This window comes from Diabrotica undecimpunctata, chromosome 8 (genome assembly GCF_040954645.1).
Source record: "Diabrotica undecimpunctata isolate CICGRU chromosome 8, icDiaUnde3, whole genome shotgun sequence".
Lineage (NCBI taxonomy): Eukaryota > Metazoa > Arthropoda > Insecta > Coleoptera > Chrysomelidae > Diabrotica > Diabrotica undecimpunctata.
In genome coordinates, this window is record NC_092810.1 from 142836830 (window position 1) to 142861303 (window position 24474).

Genomic DNA, 24474 nt, shown 5'->3' on the forward strand with positions numbered 1-24474 from the left:
CCTGTGTAGTAGTTCCATCATGATATCATGTTTAACATTGTCAAATGCCTTCTCGTAGTCGATGAAGGTGAGGTAGACATCTTTTCGTTGATCTAAACAGTTTTGTATTAAAGTGTTCAAACATAAAATTGCCTCTCTTGTTCCTAGTCCTCCCTTAAAACCGAATTGTGTTGACCCGCTAAGTTCTTCTAGTATCTTATACATTCTTGAGTGTAATATCCTAAGGAAGAGTTTCAGCAAGTGACTCATTAAACTGATTAAGCGGTGTTCATTGCATTTTGTGGCATTAGCTGTTTTTGGGATCATCACAAAGGATGACTGCAGCCATTCTCGCGGAATGTAACCAGTATCATAAATTCTATTGAACAGCTTTACCAAGATTTCGATATTCTCCTCGTCTAGTAGTTTTATTGCTTCTATATTAATTTCATCTGGACCTGTTGCTTTATGCATCTTTGTGGTTCTAACTGCATATTCTATTTCACTTCGCATTATTGATGGCCCTGATAAGTTTTCGGAAGGAAGTTTGCGCGTTGGTTGTGTTGGTCTTTCGTCATTAAAAAGTCTTTCTGCGTATTCTTTCCACGCCATTGCTATCTCCTCTTCTGACTCTATGTATTCGTTTCTGTCGTTCCGTATTCTTGTTCTGTGGTGGCTTTTGTGTATATTCGATATTTCTTTGATCTTCTTATGTAGTCCAAAACTATCTCCTTTTTCCTGCAATTGTTCTATTTCGTTGCACCTTTCCACCATCCATCGTTCTTTTGCTTTCTTAATTTTCTGGCGAATTTCTTTGTGTATCTGTTTGTATTTGTCTTGATTACGTTGTTGTTTATGTTGCCTTCGCTTTTCCATTAGATCCATAATTTCGTCCGTCATCCATTCGTTATGCTTTCTCTTCCTGATCTGTGTTTTAACTTCCCTGTTTACTGCCAGAATCGTTCCTTTAATATCATTGACCATCTCTTCGATATCATCATTTTGTTCTATTATTCGCATTCTTTCATTAATTTGATTTGCATAACTCTTCTTCAGATTTTCGTCTCTCATCAGTTCTCTTGTATTTATAGGCGTGCTGGTGTTTGTATTTGTTCTCTTAATTTTTGCTAGTTTTAACCTCACATCTGCTATTAGCGGATTATGATCGGATGCAATATCAGCACCTGGATATGCTGCGATTCTTTTGATAGCGTTACGAAATCTTCTGTTTATTAAAACGTAGTCAATTTGGTTTCTAATTATTCGATTTGGACGGTCTCCTGGTGATTTCCAAGTATATAACTTACGAGGTGGGAGCTGAAACCATGTGTTCATGACGACAAAACCGTTCTCCTGGCAGAATTCACACAGCAGGTCGCCTCTTTTATTTCTAGTGTGGAGTGGAGTGTGGTGCTCACTGTTTATTATTTAGAGTTGTGTTTAGGTGTTTATTAATGTGGTATGTGGTAATGTGGTATCTAGTTATCGGATGAGTGTTGTTGGCTTTTTCTCTATGTTTATGAATGTGAGCTAGGTGGAGGTAAAGTACATTACAAAGATCATATAGGTAAATGATGTGTGTGGGTTATGGTATGTGTGTATCGGTGTGCATACAGGTGTAGTGTTGTGTGTTTATGTACGGAGTTGGGTGAATGTTTGGTTTATTAGGTTATTAAAACAGGAGGTGGTTATGGCGTATCCATATAATGTATCGTTTTGTGTTTTCTTTGGTGTGGTAAGTATTCTTGGTGTTGTGTTGTTTGTGTCTGTGTATTCTATGGGTTTTCGTTTGGATATGGATATGTGACTCTGGTCTGTGATGGCTTGCAGATCCTCTTCCCACTCTTTTAGGTTAGGAATAGGACGCGTCGTGTAGAGGATAGCCTGGTTTTCGGATGATTCCATTTCCAGGTCGAAAGGGATATCTCCGAGGATATTGTGGTTTTTGAGGGTTCTGAAAAATTTTCTATGGCTAAAAAACTATTTAGGGATTAGTGTGATGTAGTACTTGTTTGTGTGTTGTGTCTGTTTGGGGGTGGAGTGTGTTAGTGTAGATGTGGTTGGTGTAGGTGGGGGTGAGGATGCGGGTGGGGGTGAGGGTGATGGTGGGGATGTGGGTGGGGAAATGTGTTCAGGGAATGCGTTTTTGAAGGCACTGCATATTATGTTTCTAATGAGCTCTGGTGAGGGTGTTGATTTTTTTGTTTATTTTTTGTTTTTTGGTGTACATTGTGGAATATTGGTGTGAGATGTTCGCTGGCCGCCTCAGTATTTTGGTGGCAGATCTCTCCCAGAGCCTGCTTCCATTCCTGTGGCGACCTTGGTTCGTGTCCATTTATAGTGATAGAACTTGTGATGTAATACATAAAAATTAAGGAAACAAAAAAATTCTTAAATAATAAAATTGAATTTATTTGTTTTAAAATCAATAGCGCACAAAATTTCAATGTACGGGGAATATTGTTAAAATTGTTTCTATTTGTTTATGTTTTTTTTTAGTAGTTGGTGTTACTAAACCTAAGCCTTATGCAAGCTCCAATTCGCGTAGGCATGCTCCTAAACAAATTTTCAATATTTTATTGTGGTAGGTTGATTCCTTTCTTCAAGAGCAGCTGGTTCTAGCTGTACGCTGTTTTGTATTTTTAAGCATATCCCACAAATGATCTATAGGGTTAAGGTCGGGTGAGCAAGCAGGCCACTACAAAATAGTGATATCTTCTGCTTCAAGGAAGTCTGTAGTGACTCTGCTGGCATGTGGAGGTGCATTATCGTGCATATTAATTTTTATCCCACTGCACTGTTTCATAGTCTAACTACAGGTTCTAAAACCAAATCAACATACCTACGAGCTATTAAAGTTGGTTGAATGGAAATTAAAGGAGTTTTTTCACCGACCATATTACTTCCCCAGAACATATCACTTCCTCCTTTATGCCTGTGAACTAATCTGGTTGTTTCCGTTTTTGCTTGTCTATCTAGCCCTTCAAGTTCACGAATTCATCGGTCATATGATTTTACAAATATCATGGTTTCGTCTGAAAATAGCACATTTTGCCAATTTCCAATGTTCCAGTTTTGGTATTGAAGACACCAATTAAGGCGATCAATCTTGTGCTGCCTGGTTAACTCGGAAATCCGTAACTGCCTACTGCTGTATAGTCTTTGGGCACGTACTCTTCTTTTTTTGCAATTGAAACACTTACACCTGTGTCTTCCAAAAGCTGCTTTTGGAGTTGCGGGTGAGAAATTGTGGGGTCTCTTCTGGCTACTTAAACAGTAAAACGATCGTGGCAAGCCGTTGTTACTTCGTTGAAGCTTTTTCCTTCGCTATAAAAAAAGTAGATGTGTAGTTATCAGGAAATCAAAATATCTTAAATATTGATTTATTTTATTCAAGTTGTCGTAAAAATTCTACAATTCCACTACATTATCAGATAAAACACAACTTCGTAACCTCCTTCTTTAAACCAAATTAACATCTTGCTTAGGACATAAATGTGACCCTAAGATTTTGATTAAGGTGGATGCTATTTCAATTACAGTTTCGGAACATGCTTTTCTCAAGTCCTTTATGAAGCAGGTGGAAAAATCTTTAGAATTCCTACAAAAAACAAGTTTGAAATTAAACTGAATCACTATTTAAGATTCACCTTATCAAGTTCATGCTACAGATATTTTAAAATGATTTTTCATAAATTATAGCAATGACTGTATAATTATATATGACCGCAAACTTAGTTTAGAATTTTGCGAGATTCAATAAAAAAGTTTCAACTTTGTCATAGGAATATATTCATAACATTCATATTATATCATATTAAATTTTCATATTATTTTACATATATTTTCTGTTATCACCTCCGTATATTCTGTAACATGAATAAACTATCCATTGTTTATTATAATATGCATATTAGTTCCTGGAAGGATGAATCAAATCATACTTTGTCAATAAGAAGCAAAAACTATTCCAGTGAAATAAGCAAAATTTAACCGTGTTCAGAACATGGCAATGACTAGATAATTATCTAGTGATAAGATGTAGTCTATAAGATATATAGACTAGGCGGGATCTGTAGAAATTCAGACCATAATGGACATTTTCCATAGGAAGCTATTTTTTTGCTGGAATCCCTTCAGGATGTGCCCAATATAGATAATCACGATATGCGCCAGTCGCAAACCCTGTGCTAAATTTTTTATTTAACAAAATCTGAAAACAATTGAAAATTTCTCATTTTTTTGCTATTATTTTCGTTTATAATTCGGAAAATATTGATCCTAGAGAAAAAATTATAACAAGTTAAAAGTTTCGTTATTCAATTTTACACAATATTTTGTTAGCTAGAAATTGAAAATTTAATGTTTCATCATCATAAGTGGCTCGACAATCCGTTGTGGATCTTGGCCTGCTCACAAAGAAGTCGCCACTCCTGTCGATTCCTGGCAACTTCCCTCCATCTTCTAACCCCTAGAATCTGTAGGTCTTCTTCCACATCATCAATCCATCTCATTCGTGGTCGTCCTCTGCTTCTTGTGCCCTCTGGTTGTGAAAATGTTAATCTCTTCGTGTATTCGTGATCTGACATCCTAACAATGTGTCCAGCCCATCTAAGTCTCTGCACTTTAACGAATTTCACAATATCTGGATCGGTGTATAACTGATACAGTTCAAAGTTGTATCTTCGACGCCATAGCCCATTTTCATTTACGGCCCCAAAAATCTTTCTAAGAATTTTTCTCTCAAAAATACCAAGAAGTCTTTTATCATTTTGAGATAAGATCCACGTTTCAGCCCCATATATTAAAACTGGTCTTATTAAGGTCCTGTATATATTAAGCTTTAGTGCACGTTTTATATTTTTATTTTTTAAATGTCTCTGGAGGCCGTGAACAGTTCTGTTTGCTATTGCTATGCGTCTTTTTATTTCGTCGCTTGTCGTGTTTGTTGCGTTTACTAGCGATCCAAGATATGTAAATTCGTTGACTTGCTCAAAGGTATGGTTGTTAATTTGAATTCTTTGTTGGATATTTCGAGGGTTTTTAGAAACCAACATATATTTGGTTTTTTCCTCGTTTACCGCAAGTCCTAATTCACTTGCTGCGTCAGCAAGCCTTGTAAAACACTGCACCATGTCTCTCATACTTCTGCCCACTATAACTATATCGATTTTTATTTTATATATATTTTATAAACCATATGTATTTTGAGAACGATTTCCGAAGTGGAAATTGAAACGTCAATAAATATATTTTAACCTTTAATTGTGGCTTATTCCCATTTAAATAGTAATTAATATAACTATATCGTCAGCGAATGCGAGAATTTGCGTCGATCTATTAAAAATAGTTCCATTCATTCTAATATTTAATTGTCTGATTGCCTTTTCCAAGGCAATATTAAAGAGCAGACACGCCAACGCGTCTCCCTGTCTTAGACCATTATTAATGTCAAAGAACGTAGAGTTTTCTCCTTCAATTCTAACGCATGAGCTTACGTTTTGCATTGTAAGGTGGGTCAACTTAACTAACTTAGGTGGGATCCCAAAGTCTATCATTGCATTATATAATGCAGTTCTTTTCACACTGTCATAGGCTGCTTTGAAGTCAATGAAGAGATGGTGTGTTTCTATGTTATATTCTAGGGACTTTTCTAGAATCTGCCTATGTGCTTGAATTTGATGTGTAGTTGACTTTCCAGCAGTAAATCCGCATTGATATTGACCAACAATATCCTTTGTAAAATGTTTAAGTCTTTCAGATAATACATTGCCGAAGATCTTATACGCAGATGCTATCAGAGTAATGCCTCTATAGTTCTTACACTCCAGTTGATCCCCCTTTTTATGCAATGGACATATTATTCCCTTCAGCCACTCTTCTGGTACCCATTCATTCTGCCATATAAGTACTATTAGTTTATGGATTGCTGCAAAAAGTTGATCACCACCTTTTTTATACATTTCCGAACAGATGTCATCGATTCCTGGGGCTTTATTGTCTTTGAGTTTTAGGATCGCATCTGACACTTCTCTTCTTGTTGGGTCTTCACTGTGTAGTTGACGTTGTATATTTTGTTCATTTTCTATATTGTACTCTCCTTCAATATCATTTATATTTAGATGTTCGCTGAAATGTTCTGCCCATCTGTTAATGTTTATTGTTGAAAAAATAGCAATAATTGGAAAAAAAGTACAAAAAAATGAAGTTATTCCTTTAAATGTTTTCGACTTCCTAAACTTGACTTACAAACTCCATATTCCGCCTAGAAAACCTTTTTAATATGTTTAAAACGTGTGCTAAATTTTGTTAAGATCGGTCGGATAGGTTTTGCATAATAATTTTGCAATCCAGCCTACTGGAAAAAATCGCAAATTTTCAAATTTATAGTAAGCCCTAAATAAGGCCCTCAGATAGTTGCAAATTTTTTTACATATAAAAGAAGGCTCAAACTTTCAAACGCTATTTGTAAAATTCAAATTGGTTCACTAGGAGAGCCTAGAATTTTTTTTAAAGTTTTAAACATTTTTTAGGCTTATAAACAAATTGAATAACTTTACGAGCTTTAAACATATCAATTTCAAAATTTATACACTTAAAGAACATTAAAAGACGCTTCTTAAAAAAAAACGATACATTCGGCTTACTGGTTGCCGAGATATTGAAAATCAAAGTCAGACCTGAAGATTTTTGTCCTAAAAAAAGAAAAAGACTTAAAAAAAAATTATTGAAGATTGAGTCAAAATAAAGTTTATTTATGAAAAAAAAAATTTTTTTTTTCGTTCGCCTTTGTTTTAACAATTTAAATTATTTATTAACAATTTATAAATACATATTTGTTTACTAAAAGTAACAATTTACTTCAATGTATAAATTGCAAGCTCAAAAAAAATGCATGAAGAAAAAATGCAATTACTTGTTTAACATACAATTGTTTATTGCAAATTTCCCAATTTTGCAATTAAAAATGGTATTTGAAAATATGATACTTGAAATCCTTGTCGTCCGAGACATCGACTCAAAAAAAAGAGCAAAATATGATTTTGAACTCGTCGATTCACATTTCGAGTGAATGTCCCCCACCACCACCTCTCATGCATTCCGAGCGACATTTTACGCGAAAACGGTTTTTTATTTGTCTTTTTTATGGATGTTGCCATAAAGCGCATTACGTAAAACTTTTCATATAAAAAGTACTTGACAAGACGAGGGCATTTGTTTAAAAACGAGCCCTCTATCACTTATGGCATGGTATATATTTTTTTTAAGAAGCGTCTTTTAATGTTCTTTAAGTGTATAAATTTTGAAATTGATATGTTTAAAGCTCGTAAAGTTATTCAATTTGTTTATAAGCCTAAAAAATGCTTAAAACTTTAAAATTTTTTCTAGGCTCTCCTAGTGAAGCGATTTGAATTTTACAAAAAGCCATTAAAAGTTTGAGCCTTCTTTTATGTGTAAAAAAATTTGAAACTATCTGAGGGCCTTATTTAGGGCCTACTATAAATTTGAAAATTTGCGATTTTTTTTCAGTAGGCTGGGTTGCAAAATTATTATGCAAAACCTATCCGACCGATCTTAACAAAATTTAGCACACGTTTTAAACATATAAAAAGGTTTTTCTAGGCGGAATATGGAGCTTGTAGGTCAAGTTTAGAAAGTCGAAAACATTTAAAGGATTAACTTCATTTTTTTGTACTTTTTTTCCAATGATTGCTACTTTTTCAACAATAATCATTAAATTTTCAATTTCTAGCTAACGAAATATTGTGTAAAATTGAATAACGAAACTTTTAACTTGTTATAATTTTTTCTCTAGGATCAATATTTTCCGAATTATAAACGAAAATAGAAGCAAAAAAATGAGAAATTTTCAATTTTTTTCAGATTTTGTTAAATAAAAAATTTAGCACAGGGTTTGCCACTGGCGCATATCATGATTATCGATATTGGGCACATGCTGAAGTGATTCCAGCAAAAAAATAGCTTCCTATGGAAAATGTCCAATCCAAAACAGATCCCGCCTAGACTAATAGTTGAGTTTTATCCGTTAATGTAAACCTACATATACAGTAAGCAATCCTATACATCTTCTGCAGAAATTTTGCCGTTGTTTTTTAATTATTAACACTTTAGTGCAAAAACTGCGATTCGCACTTTAGTGCGAAAACTTTTCTTTTAAATTTTCACTTACTATTAAAAAAATATTGTTCTGAAGCTATTTTATTCTAGCATCTTAATGCAATTTACTATTTTTGTTGGGAATAAGTCACAATTTTACTTTAAAATTGGGTTTATTTGACGTTTCGATTTTCACTTTGGAAATGTTGACAATGTGCCAGTTTTTCGTATAGAATTTCCAATCTCCTGAAATTTTGAATGACGCTAGGTCCACACAGGTTTCTATTACACACTACTACACTGGGGAGCTCGGGAGACTAAGACGTGGTTCAACCCGAAAGACTGTTGAGTTTAATATTAATTCCTGTTATAGTATTAATCATAGCTCTAGGTTTAATTGTACTAACCGCGGAAACCTGCCGATGATATTGCTCTTACATCAAAAATTTTGGAAGGGAGCAATTTGAAAGAATGTAGTCGATCATAGATCGCAGTCGTGGTAATTTTAAAGGTATACTTGTGTTGTTCTTTGTGAGAGAAAAAGTAGTGATACGGACACGGATTAAGAAATTATTGAGGTATATATTGGCGGAGTTCTGTCTAGAGCAGGGGTTCCCGAACTTTTTTGTACCACGCCCCCTTTTGTTGAAATAAAAGTTTCTCGCACCCCCCACCCCTTAATAATAAATTGTATGGGCCTAGGAACAAAACAAAACAAATAAGTATTACATAGAAAACAAAACATTTATATATACTGCCACAAGAAACAATATTATCAGTTTTTATAAAATACAAAAGTTATTAATAAAAGAAATATAGATTAGGTTGGTTAGTGAGATGGATGTGCTTGCATTTTCTTTACTAGTATGCCTATTCGTGGCTAAGATTTAGTAAGTGCACAACGCAAGTCTGTAGCAGCATCAAGTTTATTCTGATACTTTGTTTTAATTGCCACAAGTGTTGAAAATGCTTTTTCACACAAATAGGTGCTTTAAAAAGGCAAATATAATCGAGGAGTTTTTCGTGATATACTAGGATATACTTTGAAATATTTTAACCAAAATGAAGGTTTGTCCATTATATCAAAGTTGTATTTGGCAGAGGAATCATGTTTTATTTGCAAAGCATCTTCTTGAAGTGATTCAGGCAGGAAGTCTATGTTGACATGGAACGGGTCAATTGACATTCTGAAAATACTATCGTCACAAGTGTTTGGGAAGTATTTCTGGAACTCTTCAATTAGGCTCTCCAAATGGTTTTATATTTGGATTTTCAAAATTGTTCCTGAGTGTTTCTTCTGAGATTGACTACTTTATGGAAACTCGAATAATTGCAGGGATTGCTGATATTTTACGACTTTAAAGTTACAATTTCTTAATATACATCTTGATCGCATCACTATGAGTAACTACATTTGATTCTCCACCCTACAGTTTTAGGTTAAGGCTGTTCAACGAGTCAAAAATGTCTGACAAATAAGCCAATATTACTTGGGTACAATGTTTTTTGAAGGCCACGCTTAGTTCATTTTGCTTTTGCTGTTCCAAGAAGGTGATTACTTCATCTCAACGGTCAAATAATCTTGCCAACATGTTTCTTTTTGAGAGCAATCGTACTTCTATATGAAATAGCAAAACTCTTCAAGAAGAGTTTTTGCTACCAAGGCTTGTCGATGTATAACACAATGTATCCCAGTCACATCAGCATTTTTCTCTCTTAGTAATTGTACAAATCCTGAGACAGAACCAAGCATTGAAGGCGCGCTATCCGTACATACACCGATCAGTTTTTGCCAAGAGAGTTCATGTTTGTCAAAAAAGTCTGACACTGCTTTTATAACATCAATAGCTTTTGTCGTGTTCTGCCTACTCTGTAGAAAAGAGTAGCTCGTCTTTCATTCTTTCGTTTTCAATATACCGAACATAAACAATTAACTGAGAACATTGTGCTATATCTGTACTGTATCAACTACCTGGTTTTGTATGTCTTCGGCCATATCACCAATGCGACGTTTCACAGTATTGTCAGGAAGAGGTATTTGAGATAACTTTTGCTTAGTCTCCGTTCCAAGAATAATATCAGCTGCCTTTAACTCCAATAATATGGCTCTTCTTTTCTTGAGCGATCAGAAGTGATAGCTCATATGAAGCTTCAAGCTTCAGATAACTGAGCCGTAGAACCAACTTCATGCGTTTTAAATATTCAGATTTTGTAGCAAAAAATTCCTTTGGTTTGTCCTTAAAAGAGTTATGTTTGGATGAAAAATGTCTTTACTTGCTATTTGCTTACTAATACTTGCTAGCAAATTACACACTGAGAATGTTCGACATTATCTTTAACACAAATAAATCCATATTTGATATAATCATCATTATACTTGCGTTTCTTTGCTGAGCTTATCTTGACTACAATAACTTCTCTCACTTAAATCAACGAAATCAATGAAAGTCAACTACGACAATTAAAATTTCACAACACGTACACTTTTACAATGTAAAAATACGTACAGGCTAGACCGAGGTATCTCAAAAACTGAATCACATTGATCGGCTCACATTCCATTCTCTCAAGCATTCGATTTCAAATTTATGTGTAAAGTCAGATGTTACAGTGGTTTGTTTTAATTTTCTAAACATCATGGTTAATTTAGAATTTTAGAAAGATTACCTTAATTTAATTTAATTTTCGACTTGTTCGCGCCCCCCCCCCTCCTGACATGTTTTCGCACCAGCCAGGGGAGGCGCCCCCCAGTTTGGGAACCCTTGGTCTAGAGAATACTCTGGTACTCGTAAATACTTACTAAGATTAAATTACCTAATCATAGACTCTACAGCTGGATAGCGACTGCAGATAGTAATAGAACAGTTATTAGAAATCAGATAAATTATATTTTAATAGGAAAATGGTTTCGAAACGGCATCAAATCACCAAAAACATGCCTTGTGCCCAATGCAGCGAGAGATCATAATCCAATGATAGTAAAATTCGATCTCTGATACAAAAACAAAACTCCACGTTGTAATAAAAACAAATACAAAAAATCCTACATTTTTGAAAAAACTATTTGTAAGAGCTCAGCTCTCAAAAAAAATTATGGATAAATAAAGAGAAACAGAAAATAAGAAACCTCTAAAAAGATAATACTGAAGCGAATGAAGGAGATCCTAAAGAGAAAAAATACTAATAAAGCGAAATTATTAATGACTGGTGAGATACTGCTAGACATGGAAAAGTACATTATATAAATAGAAACAAAATAAGAGAAGTCAAGGAAAAATGAGACAGACAAAAGTGTGGACATAGAAGTACTATTGAAAAGATTTACATACTAAAGTAAAATAACTGACCGGCATCAGAAAACAAACCACAGTGGTATCCTATTAGATGAAAAAGGTAAAATTATCTCTTTGACAATAACGAGAAAATGAAAATATACAAACAATATATACATGGATTATTTAAAGGTGAGTGGTCAATAGCAGACATACATATTTACTATATAGCAATAAAAAAATTGGGCCAAGTATAACAAAAGAAGTCATGTTAATAGTAAAATTGGTAAAAGATAGCAAAGCTACAGGTCTTGACGAGATATGAGCAGAAATCATTGAACTAATCACAAAAGATCAAATAGAGGTACTAACAGGCTTTTAAAGTGTCTACATAATTACTCACAACATGTTAAACTACACTTCAGTCAAGAACTTAACTTCAAATTTAAAGCAAACTTAAAGCAGATTACGGAACTTAAGCATAAAAAGATAAGTGCATGTTGTAGTTCATTCACCTATAAAGTTAATTAACTTTTTTTATTGTTTGAGTTCATATGACGACGGACACTAAATTCATTCTTCAATAGGCAGGCACTTTATAACTCAACTTAAAGATACCTTAAATAGAAAATAATTATAAAGTAATAAAATCATTACTTGCAACTTTGAGTAAGGCCCTGTATATCGTATATAGTAGCATTTAGCTCTAGAAGTGGTACACAATGATCTAGTGCATCGGTTACTTGTTCTATATGGCACCTACCATCTGCGATCAAAAACAGTTCTGAAAATAAAATTGAGTATTAAAAAATTAGTAAAAATTGTTATCAGTTCACAATTTTAAATTTTATTGTAGTTTTAAAAAATATAAGTGAATCAAAATAAAACTTGAAAAGTGTAATAGATGGTTTAATTTTGCTTATAATATACGCCTCTTTTTTACCGCAATAGCTATCTGTCGGATCGATATTGGAGGAGCAATCTTCATCGTTTTATGTCGAGGCTCCATATATAAGCCACATTATAATCAAAAAATCAACTTCTAAAATGTGTTCCTGGACATTTTTTGACTTGTTCCGATCATCGCCAGGTCGAATGATTAAACGCCGCCAGCTGTATCGACTCAAAGCATCATTCTATAAAGCTCTTACCTTACCTTACGTCAAAAGAACGTAATAGACCTCCACTGCTCCAACTTCCAATGTGAGTGAGTCCAATCCATTGCAAAATTCAGGTCTGCTTATCGGTGGATTAGGTTAACCCTCTATCTGATAAGAGGTCCCTGAGGAACCTTTCGCTTATTATTTATTTAAGCCGCAGGTAAAAGTCATTTAGCCGCAAACTGTTTTGAACCTCCCCCACTAGTTAGTCTAGAGACGTATTAAATGCATTCTAAATTCATTAAACCTTATAGTTACATTTTTGTCTCAGTTTTGTGCGACAGGTCAAAGGGAACGCAAAACAATTATCTCTCATGTAAAATTTTTTTTTGAAGTAAAATTATGATACTGCAAATAATCTGAATTTATTGAAAACATTTTTTTATAAGTGGTTTAGAGCTTCAACTTTCACTATATATCGGAATTATTACAAAACAAGTATTCTGAGTGTGCTTTAGAAGCGAAAAAAAAAGGGTTCCTCAGGAACCCATGCCGGTTTATGTGAAGTTTCGTCTCACTTTGTTGTGATTGTTGCGTTGTGTTGTGCTATTGGTTCCCAACGTTTCATTACTTATTAGTATATTTTGCTACTGGAAATGACAGGCAATAACAACTGAGGAAAGAAAAAGTTTAATTTGTCGGTAGTGACCGAAGATGAAATCCAAGAACTTATGGACTTTGTTGAAGCGGATTCGTCAGAAGGTGATTATAGTAGTGATGATCCAGACATCGACCCAGATTACGAGCCGAATGAAATCGCTCCAGATGATATTATTACAGAGTGTATCCGTGAAATACAACCAGGTGAAACAAGCGACTACTTTATTTAAAACGTAAACATTGGCTAAATATTGGTGACATAGAAGCACCTGCTGCATCATCAATAATGACAACGGAGGTGCAAATCGAAGCTGACGAATATGTCGAATCTTTAGAAAAGGAGAAGGCTAGGCCGTCTAAATCTATGAAGGCAATTCCATCTACACATGCTGCAAGTTTAACGAAACGACCCCGTCCGCCATTATTTATAATGGAAGATTCTTCTGGTCTTTTGATCACGCCTTCTATTGGTGGTTTTAGTAGGGGAGAGGTAATAATTATATATTCATATTTTAGTAATAGTGTACTATTTTTATTCTCATTTCAGCTATTCAGGATATCAAAAAAGATTCATAACAATTTACCAAGGTAACGTGGCGTAAGCGATCAGTGAGCTTGCATGTAAACGAAGTAGCTTTCCAAGGAGATGCACGGTTGCCTTCGTCAATAAAAGAACTAAAAACACCAATAGAACTCTTCAATTATTTCTTCACAAAAGAGATTATTGATTTGGTGGCCAACGAAATGAACGCTGCAGCTTGTCAAAAAAATATCAATACAAAATTCGCCACGACTGGTAAGGAGATTCGGAAATTTATCGGAGTGTTGATGTATATGTCGATTTATCGATACCCTAATCTCGAGAGCTACTGGAGTAAAAACGCGTTCGCCCCCATCCAGAAGACAATGCCTGTAAAAAGTTTATGGAAATAAAGAAACACTTTGAAAGCATTTGAAAAGGTCAGCCAGGCTACGATCCATTGTTTTGCATCCGGAAATTGGCTGATAAGGTCAACAATTGTTTCCATTCGATTCCAAAGACGGCTAGATTGTGTGTTCGATGCAGATGTGTTCGACCAAACTCAAGCATCGTCTTCGTCAATGTATACCAAATAAGCCGCTCAAATGGGGCATCAAACTGTTTGTGCTTTGTGATTATTAAGGCTGCGCATATCGTTTTGAAATTTACAACGGTGCAGGCGACAATATAATTCTTCCTGGCGCACCCGATTTTGGAACCACATCAAACGTTATTATACGTCTGTCACAGGCCATACCCAGCTTTTCTCATCACATTCCTTTAATAGTTTATTTACGTGCAAGAGGAATCTATAGCCTTGTTACAATATAGACAAATAGAATCCCAAACTGTAAGCTTCCGTTCGATAAGGATATCAAAGATAAAGAAAGAGGATATTCTGTTGAATATGTTGGATCTGCGTACGGTGTTGATTTCAGTACAATTTCATGGAAAGATACCAAGAACGTGCGGCTAGCATCGACTTACGTTGGCATTAAGCTGTTTTTGAGAGCAAATCCATATCAACATATTGCAAAAGTACCAACACATGATCGAAATAAAAAGAAATATATCGAAGTCAACTATCCGCAGATCATTCGCGAATACAACAGATATATGGGAGGAGTCGATCTGATAGATGGATTGATGGGTCGCTACCATATTAGAGCGAAGACACGTAGTGCAATGGTTCAAATTTATATTTTGTACCGTCGCATACATGCTGAAAAATGTAATGATTCGAGCAATATCTCAGCAGAACATGAAAAGTTGTTGCAGCTACCAGAATTCAGAGAACAAATTACTGCTGCTCTCGTTGTATTCAGTGAAAAACGTGTACTTGGCCGACCTTCAACATCAAAATCACAATAGAGCTCACTGCAATCAACTACTTCTGGCATTGGAAAAAAAGCAAAACATCCCATTGATGACATTCGCTTCGACGATATTGATCACATTCCACTTTGGCTCAACAAAGAGAGTGGTAAAAAAATGTAAATTTTACAAAGTATCGAAAACTCAATGTGTATGTAGCAAATGTGATCTTCAAAATGTTTTTATAATAATCATCATAAAAATAGTGTACACATTCTTTTCCGTTTGTTTTTAAGTTTATTTTAATAAAATCAATTCAAATGAATAAAACGCTATTTTTTACTTAAACCGGCAAGGGTCACCTGAGGACCCCTTTACCTGTTTTTACCTGGAAGATAAACCAGAAATTGTTAATTACATTTTAATACCTTTTCCAGGTTTTTTAATACATTATAAAACTTGAAAAACATTCCCAACTAAATAGAATAATTTGTAGAATCTTGCCTAAGGGTTAAGTTTTGGAGCAAGGTTAGGTTAGCCCATTAGCTGGTCTATGGATCTTATTCCTACGCATATATTTTCACTGACTACAAGATTTGTCATCAGCAGGATTTTAGACATATAGTTTTGTAATCTTTCTTCTTCCTATGATGCAAATAATCGAGCGATTTAATGGGATAAGAGTGATCTCCTCACCATATAAAATTTGAGCGCGTAGAAATGCGAACGGACCATCATGGCTCTCCACAAATGATAATGATAATGGTACGAATTACAAATTAAAATTTTAACTTAACACAACGTTAACAAAACTAACGGTAAATAACATAAACATGGTGAATGTCAGCAGAAGAGAATACGTTAAATACAATCAACAACAATAAAGAATAAAAAAAAACAAGCAATTTATGTAATACCAAAACAGAACAAAAAATAATACTTACCATATGCTACCTCTGAATTATTTTTACAAACATACTCGGTTACTTCGTTATCTATTTTTTTCCAAGTTTCCAATCCCTGCAAATTGCTGGAATTGAAACAATCTGAAACCAAATTTATTGAACTTTCAAAGCAGTCATCTAATCCAGGTCGTAAAGAACAACGGTCGGTAACAAATCCGTATGGTCTTTGGTTTCTTCTATGTAAAATACGCATCACATCAACTGGTGGCGTGTAGTTTTGGCCACATTTTATTTGTTCTTGTATTACAGTCTAAAATACCACAAAAATAATTATTTTTTTTACTTTGGTTAATCATAACAAATTGTGCATCTTCTTTCTCAGTGATAGTGGGTCTTAATAGTAAACACAGTATCTGATATTTTAGTCTTTAAGAATACAATAATTTGAATATTTTGAATATTGTTACGAACATGCTTTCGGCATGGCCCATGTAACGGTTGCATCTCTAAAACGCTTCGAGAACCTTCGCGATGTATCAAGTGCGAGAGAGAACATCCGGTCACGTAGGCGAATTAAAGGTGGGACTACTTTGGATTATTCTAGAATAATACTTTTGGTATATATATATATATATATATATATATATATATATATATATATATATAATATATATATATATATATATATATATATATATATATATATATATATATATATATATATATATATATATATATATATATGTAGCGATGTTATGAGTTAGTTTAGTTGATAAGATAGTACCGAACTGTAAAGTTATAAATAAATATATTTATATAAATTCGAACCGCTCGTTTTATTTAATTTCGCTACAATATAAATAATTGATAAACGAGTGGTGTATTGTGTGACAGAAAGATTCAAATAAAACTTTAGCATTTTTTATCCAGCATGTACTATCCGCATCGAGCAAAAAGACAAAAGAGGGAATGTAAAGGTAGTGGGGGCAAAAATATTGTTAGACAGGAAGTGCCATCTTGAGAAGCCAAATTAAACAAGGAAAGAGAGTCTTTCCTTGTTTAAGAAATTATCGTCTGGCTTAAAGGCGGGTACACATTTGCGAGCAGAACTGTTCGCGAACCGTTTGTGAACGCTATAAAGGCGGGTACACATTTGCGAGCAGAACTGTTCGCTAACCGTTTGTGAACGCTATATTCGTTAATGTGTACGGCAGAAAAAACCGCTTGCGTACTGTTTCATCGTGACTCGTCGCGAACCAAATTGTTGCGGTTTATTCCACGACTTTAAAGGAAGCTCGTCTTTCAGTTTGGACGGCGCTTACTAGACGTAGCGAACATTTTTATTGTCTCATCAAATCGACATTGTGTGAATGACGTGTTCCTTCCTAGAGAGACGTGAGAAAACAGTAAACTGATTATTGTACATATTTTTATTTTTGGTAAACAAGCAAAAACAGAAACATAAATCAGTACCCAAATTATAAATTAAATGAATCATTTCGCACATGTGTGTTCGTTGTTGGTTTGTCGCTTTCCATGGATCGAGATAAGTATGCGATCAGTACGATGTAGAATATTTTTCAAGGATCTGTACGCGTACGGTACGTATACCGTTTGGCTCGCATATGTGTACCCGCCTTAATGTGTACGGCAGAAAAAACCGCTTGCGTACTGTTTCATCGTGACTCGTCGCGAACCAAATTGTTGCGGTTTATTTCACGACTTCAAAGGAAGCTCGGCTTTCAGTTTGGACGGCGCTTACTCGACGCAGCGAACATTTTTATTGTGTCATCAAATCGACATTGTGTGAATGACGTGTTCCTTCCTATAATTGTCATGGACGTATAAATAAAGATAAAATCTTTATTTATACGTCGATGATTACTGTACATAATTTTATTTTTGTTAAACAAGCAAAAACAGGAACATAAATCAGTACCCAAATTATAAATAAAATGAATCATTTCGCACATGTGTGTTCGTTGTTGGTTTGTCGCTTTTCATGGATCGAGATAAGTATGCGATTAGTACGATGTAGAATATTTTTCAAGGATCTGTACGCGTACTGTACGTATACCGTTCGGCTCGCATATGTGTACCCACCTTAAGGCGGGTTGAAGAGTTTACTATATATATATATATATATATATATATATATATATATATATATATATATATATATATACATAATTTAACAACTTGAAAACTAAAGTTCATCTGACTATGGTAATCACCAGTTTTTAAATTTGATTTAAATTTTAAGTAGGAATTTTTTATGAACCCCATTTCCTCCTGCATGAACTATTATTAACCTCTGTCCTTTAGAGATAGGCTTACGCAAACGATCGTGAATGTGTGACAAGAGTGGATGTATGTTTCGTCCATGTATACTATAGGACGATTTTCGTTTCTGTACCTCTTAATACTTCGCAAAAAAGCTATCCTTTTTTGTTGGATGTCAGGTTTTTCCATAAGCAATTTTTCTTTGTCTGAGTTTTTCGCCAACGGAAACCAATTTTATGTAATACTCTTCGTAAACTTTCATACGATCCTGTGTAATTAATTTCATTGACAAATTTCCTGTGTATGCCTCTCAACGTAGGAACTTTTTTTTCGTGGACGTGAAAATTTATTACAAATCTCCGAAGAATTTCCTTATCCATATTATCCAACTTAGTTTTGGTAGCACTTTTTTGTCTTTTAATATTAGGTGTATGAAACGAATCACTTTCACCATCTTCAACTGATCTCGTTTCCTTTGAAATTTGCTTTACAGAACCAACACTAACACCCGTTGCGCGCGAAACACGTTCTTGAATTTTCGTTAGTTCTATTATCGGATGTTTAGCCTCCGCTTCTCGTTTCATAAAATATATCATATTTGCTATAATTTCACGAGATTGACCACTCAAAACTTTACGACGAACTTTTGATTTAAATTCCATTGTAACGGAACCGGATTAATAAGTCCTACACCAGTGTAATTGATATGCGTCTGATCTGTTTGCTTCTGCTAACAAAATGGAACTGAGTATATTCGGGTTCGGGCTACTGACGGATCCTCCCCTCCAAATTTATATTCTTGTCAAAACTCAGAGCACAGAATACTAATCACAACAAGTTGTGATTAGTATTCTGTGCTCAGAGACATTGCAATTCTTGACGAGCTGTAGGTATGTCATACAAATTTCGTAAGGTTTTTATTTAATACTTTGAAATTCCGTTATAGATTTTTGACCAAGTATAAACATAATCCAACTGTTTATATAAACATTGGCAGATGCCTCCAAGCGAAAGCAATTGCTATCCTTTAACAAGGAAAAAGCAAAAGAGTTCGCGTCTACTCTAGGCATCAAAAACTTTGCGGCAAGTGAAAGGTGGCTTTTTGAAGAAAAGTTTGTGGGGAAAGTGGAAGTGTTGACGATGTAGTTTGCTTAGATTGGCACGGTAAATTGAAGACCTTGATTGAAAACTATGATGCCCGAGACATTTTTAATACTGATGAAACTGGCCTATTTTTCAAATATTTACCGGACAAGACGCTTACTTTTAAAGAAGAACAATGTCGTGGGGGAAAACATGTTAAAGAGAGGTTGACAGTTTTACTTGCAGTAAATATGGATGGATCGGAAAAACTTAAACCCTTAGTGGTAGGAAAAGCAATGAAACCGTGATATTTCAAAGGTGTGAAATCGTTTCCTATGGATTATCGTGCTAACAAAAAAGCTTGGATGACGACAGAACTTTTTAACAATTGGCTTTTAACAGTTAATTGACAGATGAAACGACAAAAGCGGAAAATTTTACTATTTTTAGACAATTTCACTGTCCACAACAGTCCTCCTACATTGTCCAACGTGGAATTCTACTTCTTTCCGCCAAATACACCTTCCAAATCAAGGGATCATCCATAATTTTAAGACCTTCTATCGCAAACAAGTTGTTAAGCTTGTTTTAGAATCTGTCGACAAGCAGCTAACTGTAAATATCACTGATTGACAAGGCATGAAGAGGTGTAACAACCCTAACAATTTTCAACTGCTTCAAAAAATCCGGTTTCTTAAAAGAGGATCAGGAAAATCTTGCAATACTTATGGATGATGGAGAATAAGCAAGAGAACCATTAGTTGACATCAGCGGTGTGATTTTTTCTGACTTTGTTCAAGTGGATAAACATGTTGCTGTCTCAGGTTCACTAACCGATGGGGAAATTTTATCTGCGACAGATACGAATGAAAAGAGTAACGATGAAGATGAGTACGATACATCAGAACCTTTGGCAAACGTGTCAGTTAAGGAAGCCAGATCCTCAGTCGATACCTTACAAACCTTCTGTCTACAAAACGAAAGTGATGAAAAAGCATTTCAGGCACTTTATCTCTTTTTTGAGCAAAATTTTGGGCAAATGTTTGAGCAGTCTTAGCTGCAGCAATGTGCTTTGAAGCAAACTATGTAGTATAATACAGTTTTTTTCGAAAGATTGATTAATTCACATTATGAATACATACATGTATGTATAAGAATGTACCTCTAAACTTTTGTCGTTGTTATACAGGGTGTTTCAAAAAAAGGTAACCCCGTCTCTAGGGTAGGTAAAAAACTGAAAAATAATTGGGGTTTGCTTAGTAAAAAATTTTTTAACGCAATCCGTTTTCAAGATACAGGGCGTTGAAGAAAAAAAAAATTTACGCATTTTTTACGATTTTGCCGAAACTACTGGCAACATTGTAATGAAATTTTATACGAATATGTTTTGGAAGCTGATACATCCCATGAATTTGTTTTTATATCTGATTCTCATAGAGCGCGCTAGTTACACGGATCGTACTAAGTATTAGTCAATATAACTTTTTTAAGAGTATAATTATTAATCAAAATTTCAAGTAAACTTAAACATCATTCAATTTTACACGAAAAAGGTACTCTTGGTAAAACTCGATACTGTGTACCGTTTTCGAAATATTTTGATTTGAAAATTATGAAGTAATAATTGATGCTGGTATAAAATAGTTAGTAATTAAACAAAACTCACAAGAAGAAAATTAAATTAATGACTAAGAACATAAAATAAAATTAAATTACAGTAAGTGTTCAAAATGATCTCCGTTTTCGCGAATACACAAGTCTATTCTTTTTTCTAAAGATTCCATTAACCTTCTAAACGGTAGGGGATCAGCTATGATGTCATTAAATTGACGTTGAATTCTTTCTTCCAATTCTTGGCGTGAATTTACCTCTGTAGCATAGACTTTTTCCTTAATATGCGACCAAACTGCGTAATCCAAAGGGTTAAAATCGCATGACCGAGGAGGCCAATGAATCGGAGCTTCTGAACCTCTACCAATCCATCTATTCGGAAAATGATTACTCAACCAATTACGACACCTTCTATCAAAGTGTGGTGGAGCTCCATCGTGCATAAAAAATAAAGATCTTCGCTCGTTTAGCGTTAAATCTTCTAATATTCGAATAAGGACTTGTTTAAAAAATCAAGATACATATCACCATTTAAATTTCCAGGTAGAATATGATAACCTATTAATTTGTTATCTAAAGTTGCTGCCCAAACACTAACTTTAAATGAGTGTTGGTAATGTGATACCCTTTTGACTCGTGGATTCTCATCACACCAGTAGTGTGCATTATGGGAGTTAAACATACCTTGTCGCGTAAAGGTGGCCTTGTCCGTAAAAAGAATGCATTTTAAAAAATTTGGATTGTGGGCTGTCCTTTGTTGCAATTTTTCACAAAAATCCACTCTAACCGGTAGATCATCTGGCAAGAGCTCTTGGACTTGTCTGTAATGATAAGGATGTAATTGCTGTTCTTTCAGTATCCGCCAAGTACTTGAAGAAGAAGTATTTGTTTGTCTTGCTATATTCCTTACGCTAACTGTTGGATCTTGATCAAGTAAATTTAAAATATTATTTTCTTTATTAATTGTTCTTGTTGTTCTTGGTCTACCAGAATTTATTTTATTTGGTCTCACATTCCCAGTTTCTCGACAACGTCGTTCAACAGCTCTAAATGTTTTTTTACTTGGTAAGTTTCGTCTAGGAAACTTTTCTGCACAACGTGTCACAGCTGCACTAGAACATTTTAAACATTCGTTTAAGGTTAATAATATTTGAGTACATTTTGATTTGATTTTACAAATAACAACGTTTTAAAACTCTAATTATTGTTGATTTATCGTCATAACAATCAATAAATGTCAGATTTCCATGGCACACTTGGAGAAAATAGAGGTAATACCTATTAGAACTTTATCATTACTACCAGCATCAATTATTACTTCATAATTTTCAAATCAAAATATTCCGAAAACGGTACACAGTATCGAGTTTTACCAAGAGTACCTTTTTCGTGTAAAATTGAATGATGTTTAAGTTTACTTGAAATTTTGATTAATAATTATACTCTTAAAAAAGTTATATTGACTTATACTTAGTACGATCCGTGTAACTAGCGCCCTCTATGAGAATCAGATATAAAAACAAATTCATGCGATGTATCAGCTTCCAAAACATATTCGTATAAAATTTCATTACAATGTTGCCAGTAGTTTCGGCAAAATCGTAAAAAATGTGTAAACTTTTTTTTTCTTCAACGTCCTGTATCTTGAAAACGGATGGCGTTACAAAAATTTTTTACTAAGCAAACCCCAATTATTTTTCAGTTTTTTACCTACCCTATAGACGGGGTTACCTTTTTTTGAAACACTCTGTAGAATAGCAGTTAATAAATAATAATTGATTAACACTTAATAATTCGAAGTTTTATTTATTTTCTCTCACAAATTTCAAACCATTTGATATTTCAAACACTCAATAATTCATAATATTTTAAGAGTCCCTCGAGTTTTGAATTAACGAGAGTCGACTGTATAATATATTAGTTTGTTGTATACATTTTTTGTGACTATAACTATACATGTCAAAAGAAAAATAAAAAACTGACATTGTGACTGCAAAATATCAGACAGTCCATTTATTCAGAGCAGCTACTAACAAGGCCATACAAGACAATGTGATTCCCAACATCCACAGAGGATAGATACTAAGAAGAAAAATAATTTTTAATTATTTTGATTTGTTTGTGTTTATAAATATGATTTGATCAAACTTACCTCAAACTTTGGCAGTACACATTCAAACGTATCTTGAGAGTACGGTGGCCTCAATATGTAAGCATAATGCATAAAACCTAAAAAATATATTTGCATTATATTGCCGATTATAGATATTTTATAGTTATTAGCGTTAATATTAAAGGTCGTTTTGCGGAAAACCACATCTTCATTAACATGTCGGTGGTTTGCAAAAATATGAAATAAAAATAGTAAATAACTTTACCCATAAAAATAAAAAACGCAATTTTTTCCATTTTAAAATATTTAGGTAGCTATACCGCACAAACAGCAACAACTATAGTTCTCATATACTCTGTTAAGATATATAAAAGTTATATTGTAATTTTATTAGAAAACCCAACAATATTTTTCTTATTCATAAGTCATTTGTGGTTGACCCTGAACTCAAGAAGAATACTTAATGAACAAGTTAGCATAACAACTACTTGGTATTCCCATATATAGATCAATAATTAAAAATTACCTATAATTTACTATTTTTACTGGAAATCAACAACCTTATAGTTTTATTTTGACATTTTGATTTCCACTTCGGAAATTGTTATAAAAATACAAATTAAAAGAATTATGTATTGTTACTTAGAATACAAAAAATTCTTCTAATAAAAAATTGTATCTGCCTCATTTATATATCTGTACCTCGAAGGGATACAACACTATCTCCATTTTTTTTAATTTTGACATTTTTTTTTTCACTAATAATAATAATCAACTTTTATCACTCTATTTAAAGGAATAGAGGACTAGGTCCTAAACCATTTGCTAATTGAGATAGTGACCTTTAAAAGAATACGAAGTCCATTTTTACTTAAAAGGATAGAGCACCATGTTTTATTCCTCTCCGCATGATGATGGCAGGTTTTTTGTTAGTGGTCTAATACTACTTATTATTATTAACAAATCACTGTAAACACACCTACATTTATGGTGTGTTTACAGTGATTTGTTACTAATAATAAGAATAAAGAATAATGTTCCAGTAATGTATGAATAATAATAGGTAAGCTACCTTTTTTGCTCAATATTTTTAAATTATTAAAAACATAACCTCAAAGAGTTAATGTAGTAATTTAATACCAACCATTGTACAACCAATATTATAAGCCTAGTTTTATTTCAGAATCAAATAATACACCAAGTAATGATGTTTTACATGAAGAGCATATTATTAGGGATGTCTTAAGTTTAGACAAAAAGATAAGTCTTATATAGACAAAAGTTATGATGAACTACTCGTGGTGGAAATAAAATCGGATCTGTATTACTGAAATGGGCAGATACCGTCATTGCTGGCAGTGAGATAGAAGAAATCATACTATGGTCGGTAAGGCCAGAATAAAAATGTAAGCATTATTAGGTGTTTCTTTTGGATACTCAATAAGTATCCTCAAGTAAAAATCACCACTCAGCAGTTTATTCAATCCTTGTATGAGCCCTGGTAGAATATCAATTC

The 24474-nt window shown here is 33.8% G+C and overlaps 2 protein-coding genes across 4 annotated transcripts in view; one reads left to right on the forward strand and one right to left on the reverse strand.

The window, feature by feature from the left end:
• LOC140448153 (monocarboxylate transporter 12-like) overlaps positions 1-24474 on the forward strand; it is a 99117-nt gene that overhangs the window by 18723 nt on the left and 55920 nt on the right. The gene's annotated exons all lie outside the window — the stretch shown is intronic.
• LOC140448634 (uncharacterized) lies at positions 3351-23327 on the reverse strand. The gene is made up of 5 exons (XM_072541732.1): positions 23224-23327; positions 22998-23074; positions 15908-16178; positions 12027-12153; positions 3351-3580 (listed from the first exon to the last, which is right to left on the reverse strand). The coding sequence occupies exons 1-5, from the start codon at positions 23252-23254 to the stop codon at positions 3442-3444; spliced, it is 645 nt and encodes a 214-aa protein (XP_072397833.1). The 5' UTR covers positions 23255-23327; the 3' UTR covers positions 3351-3441.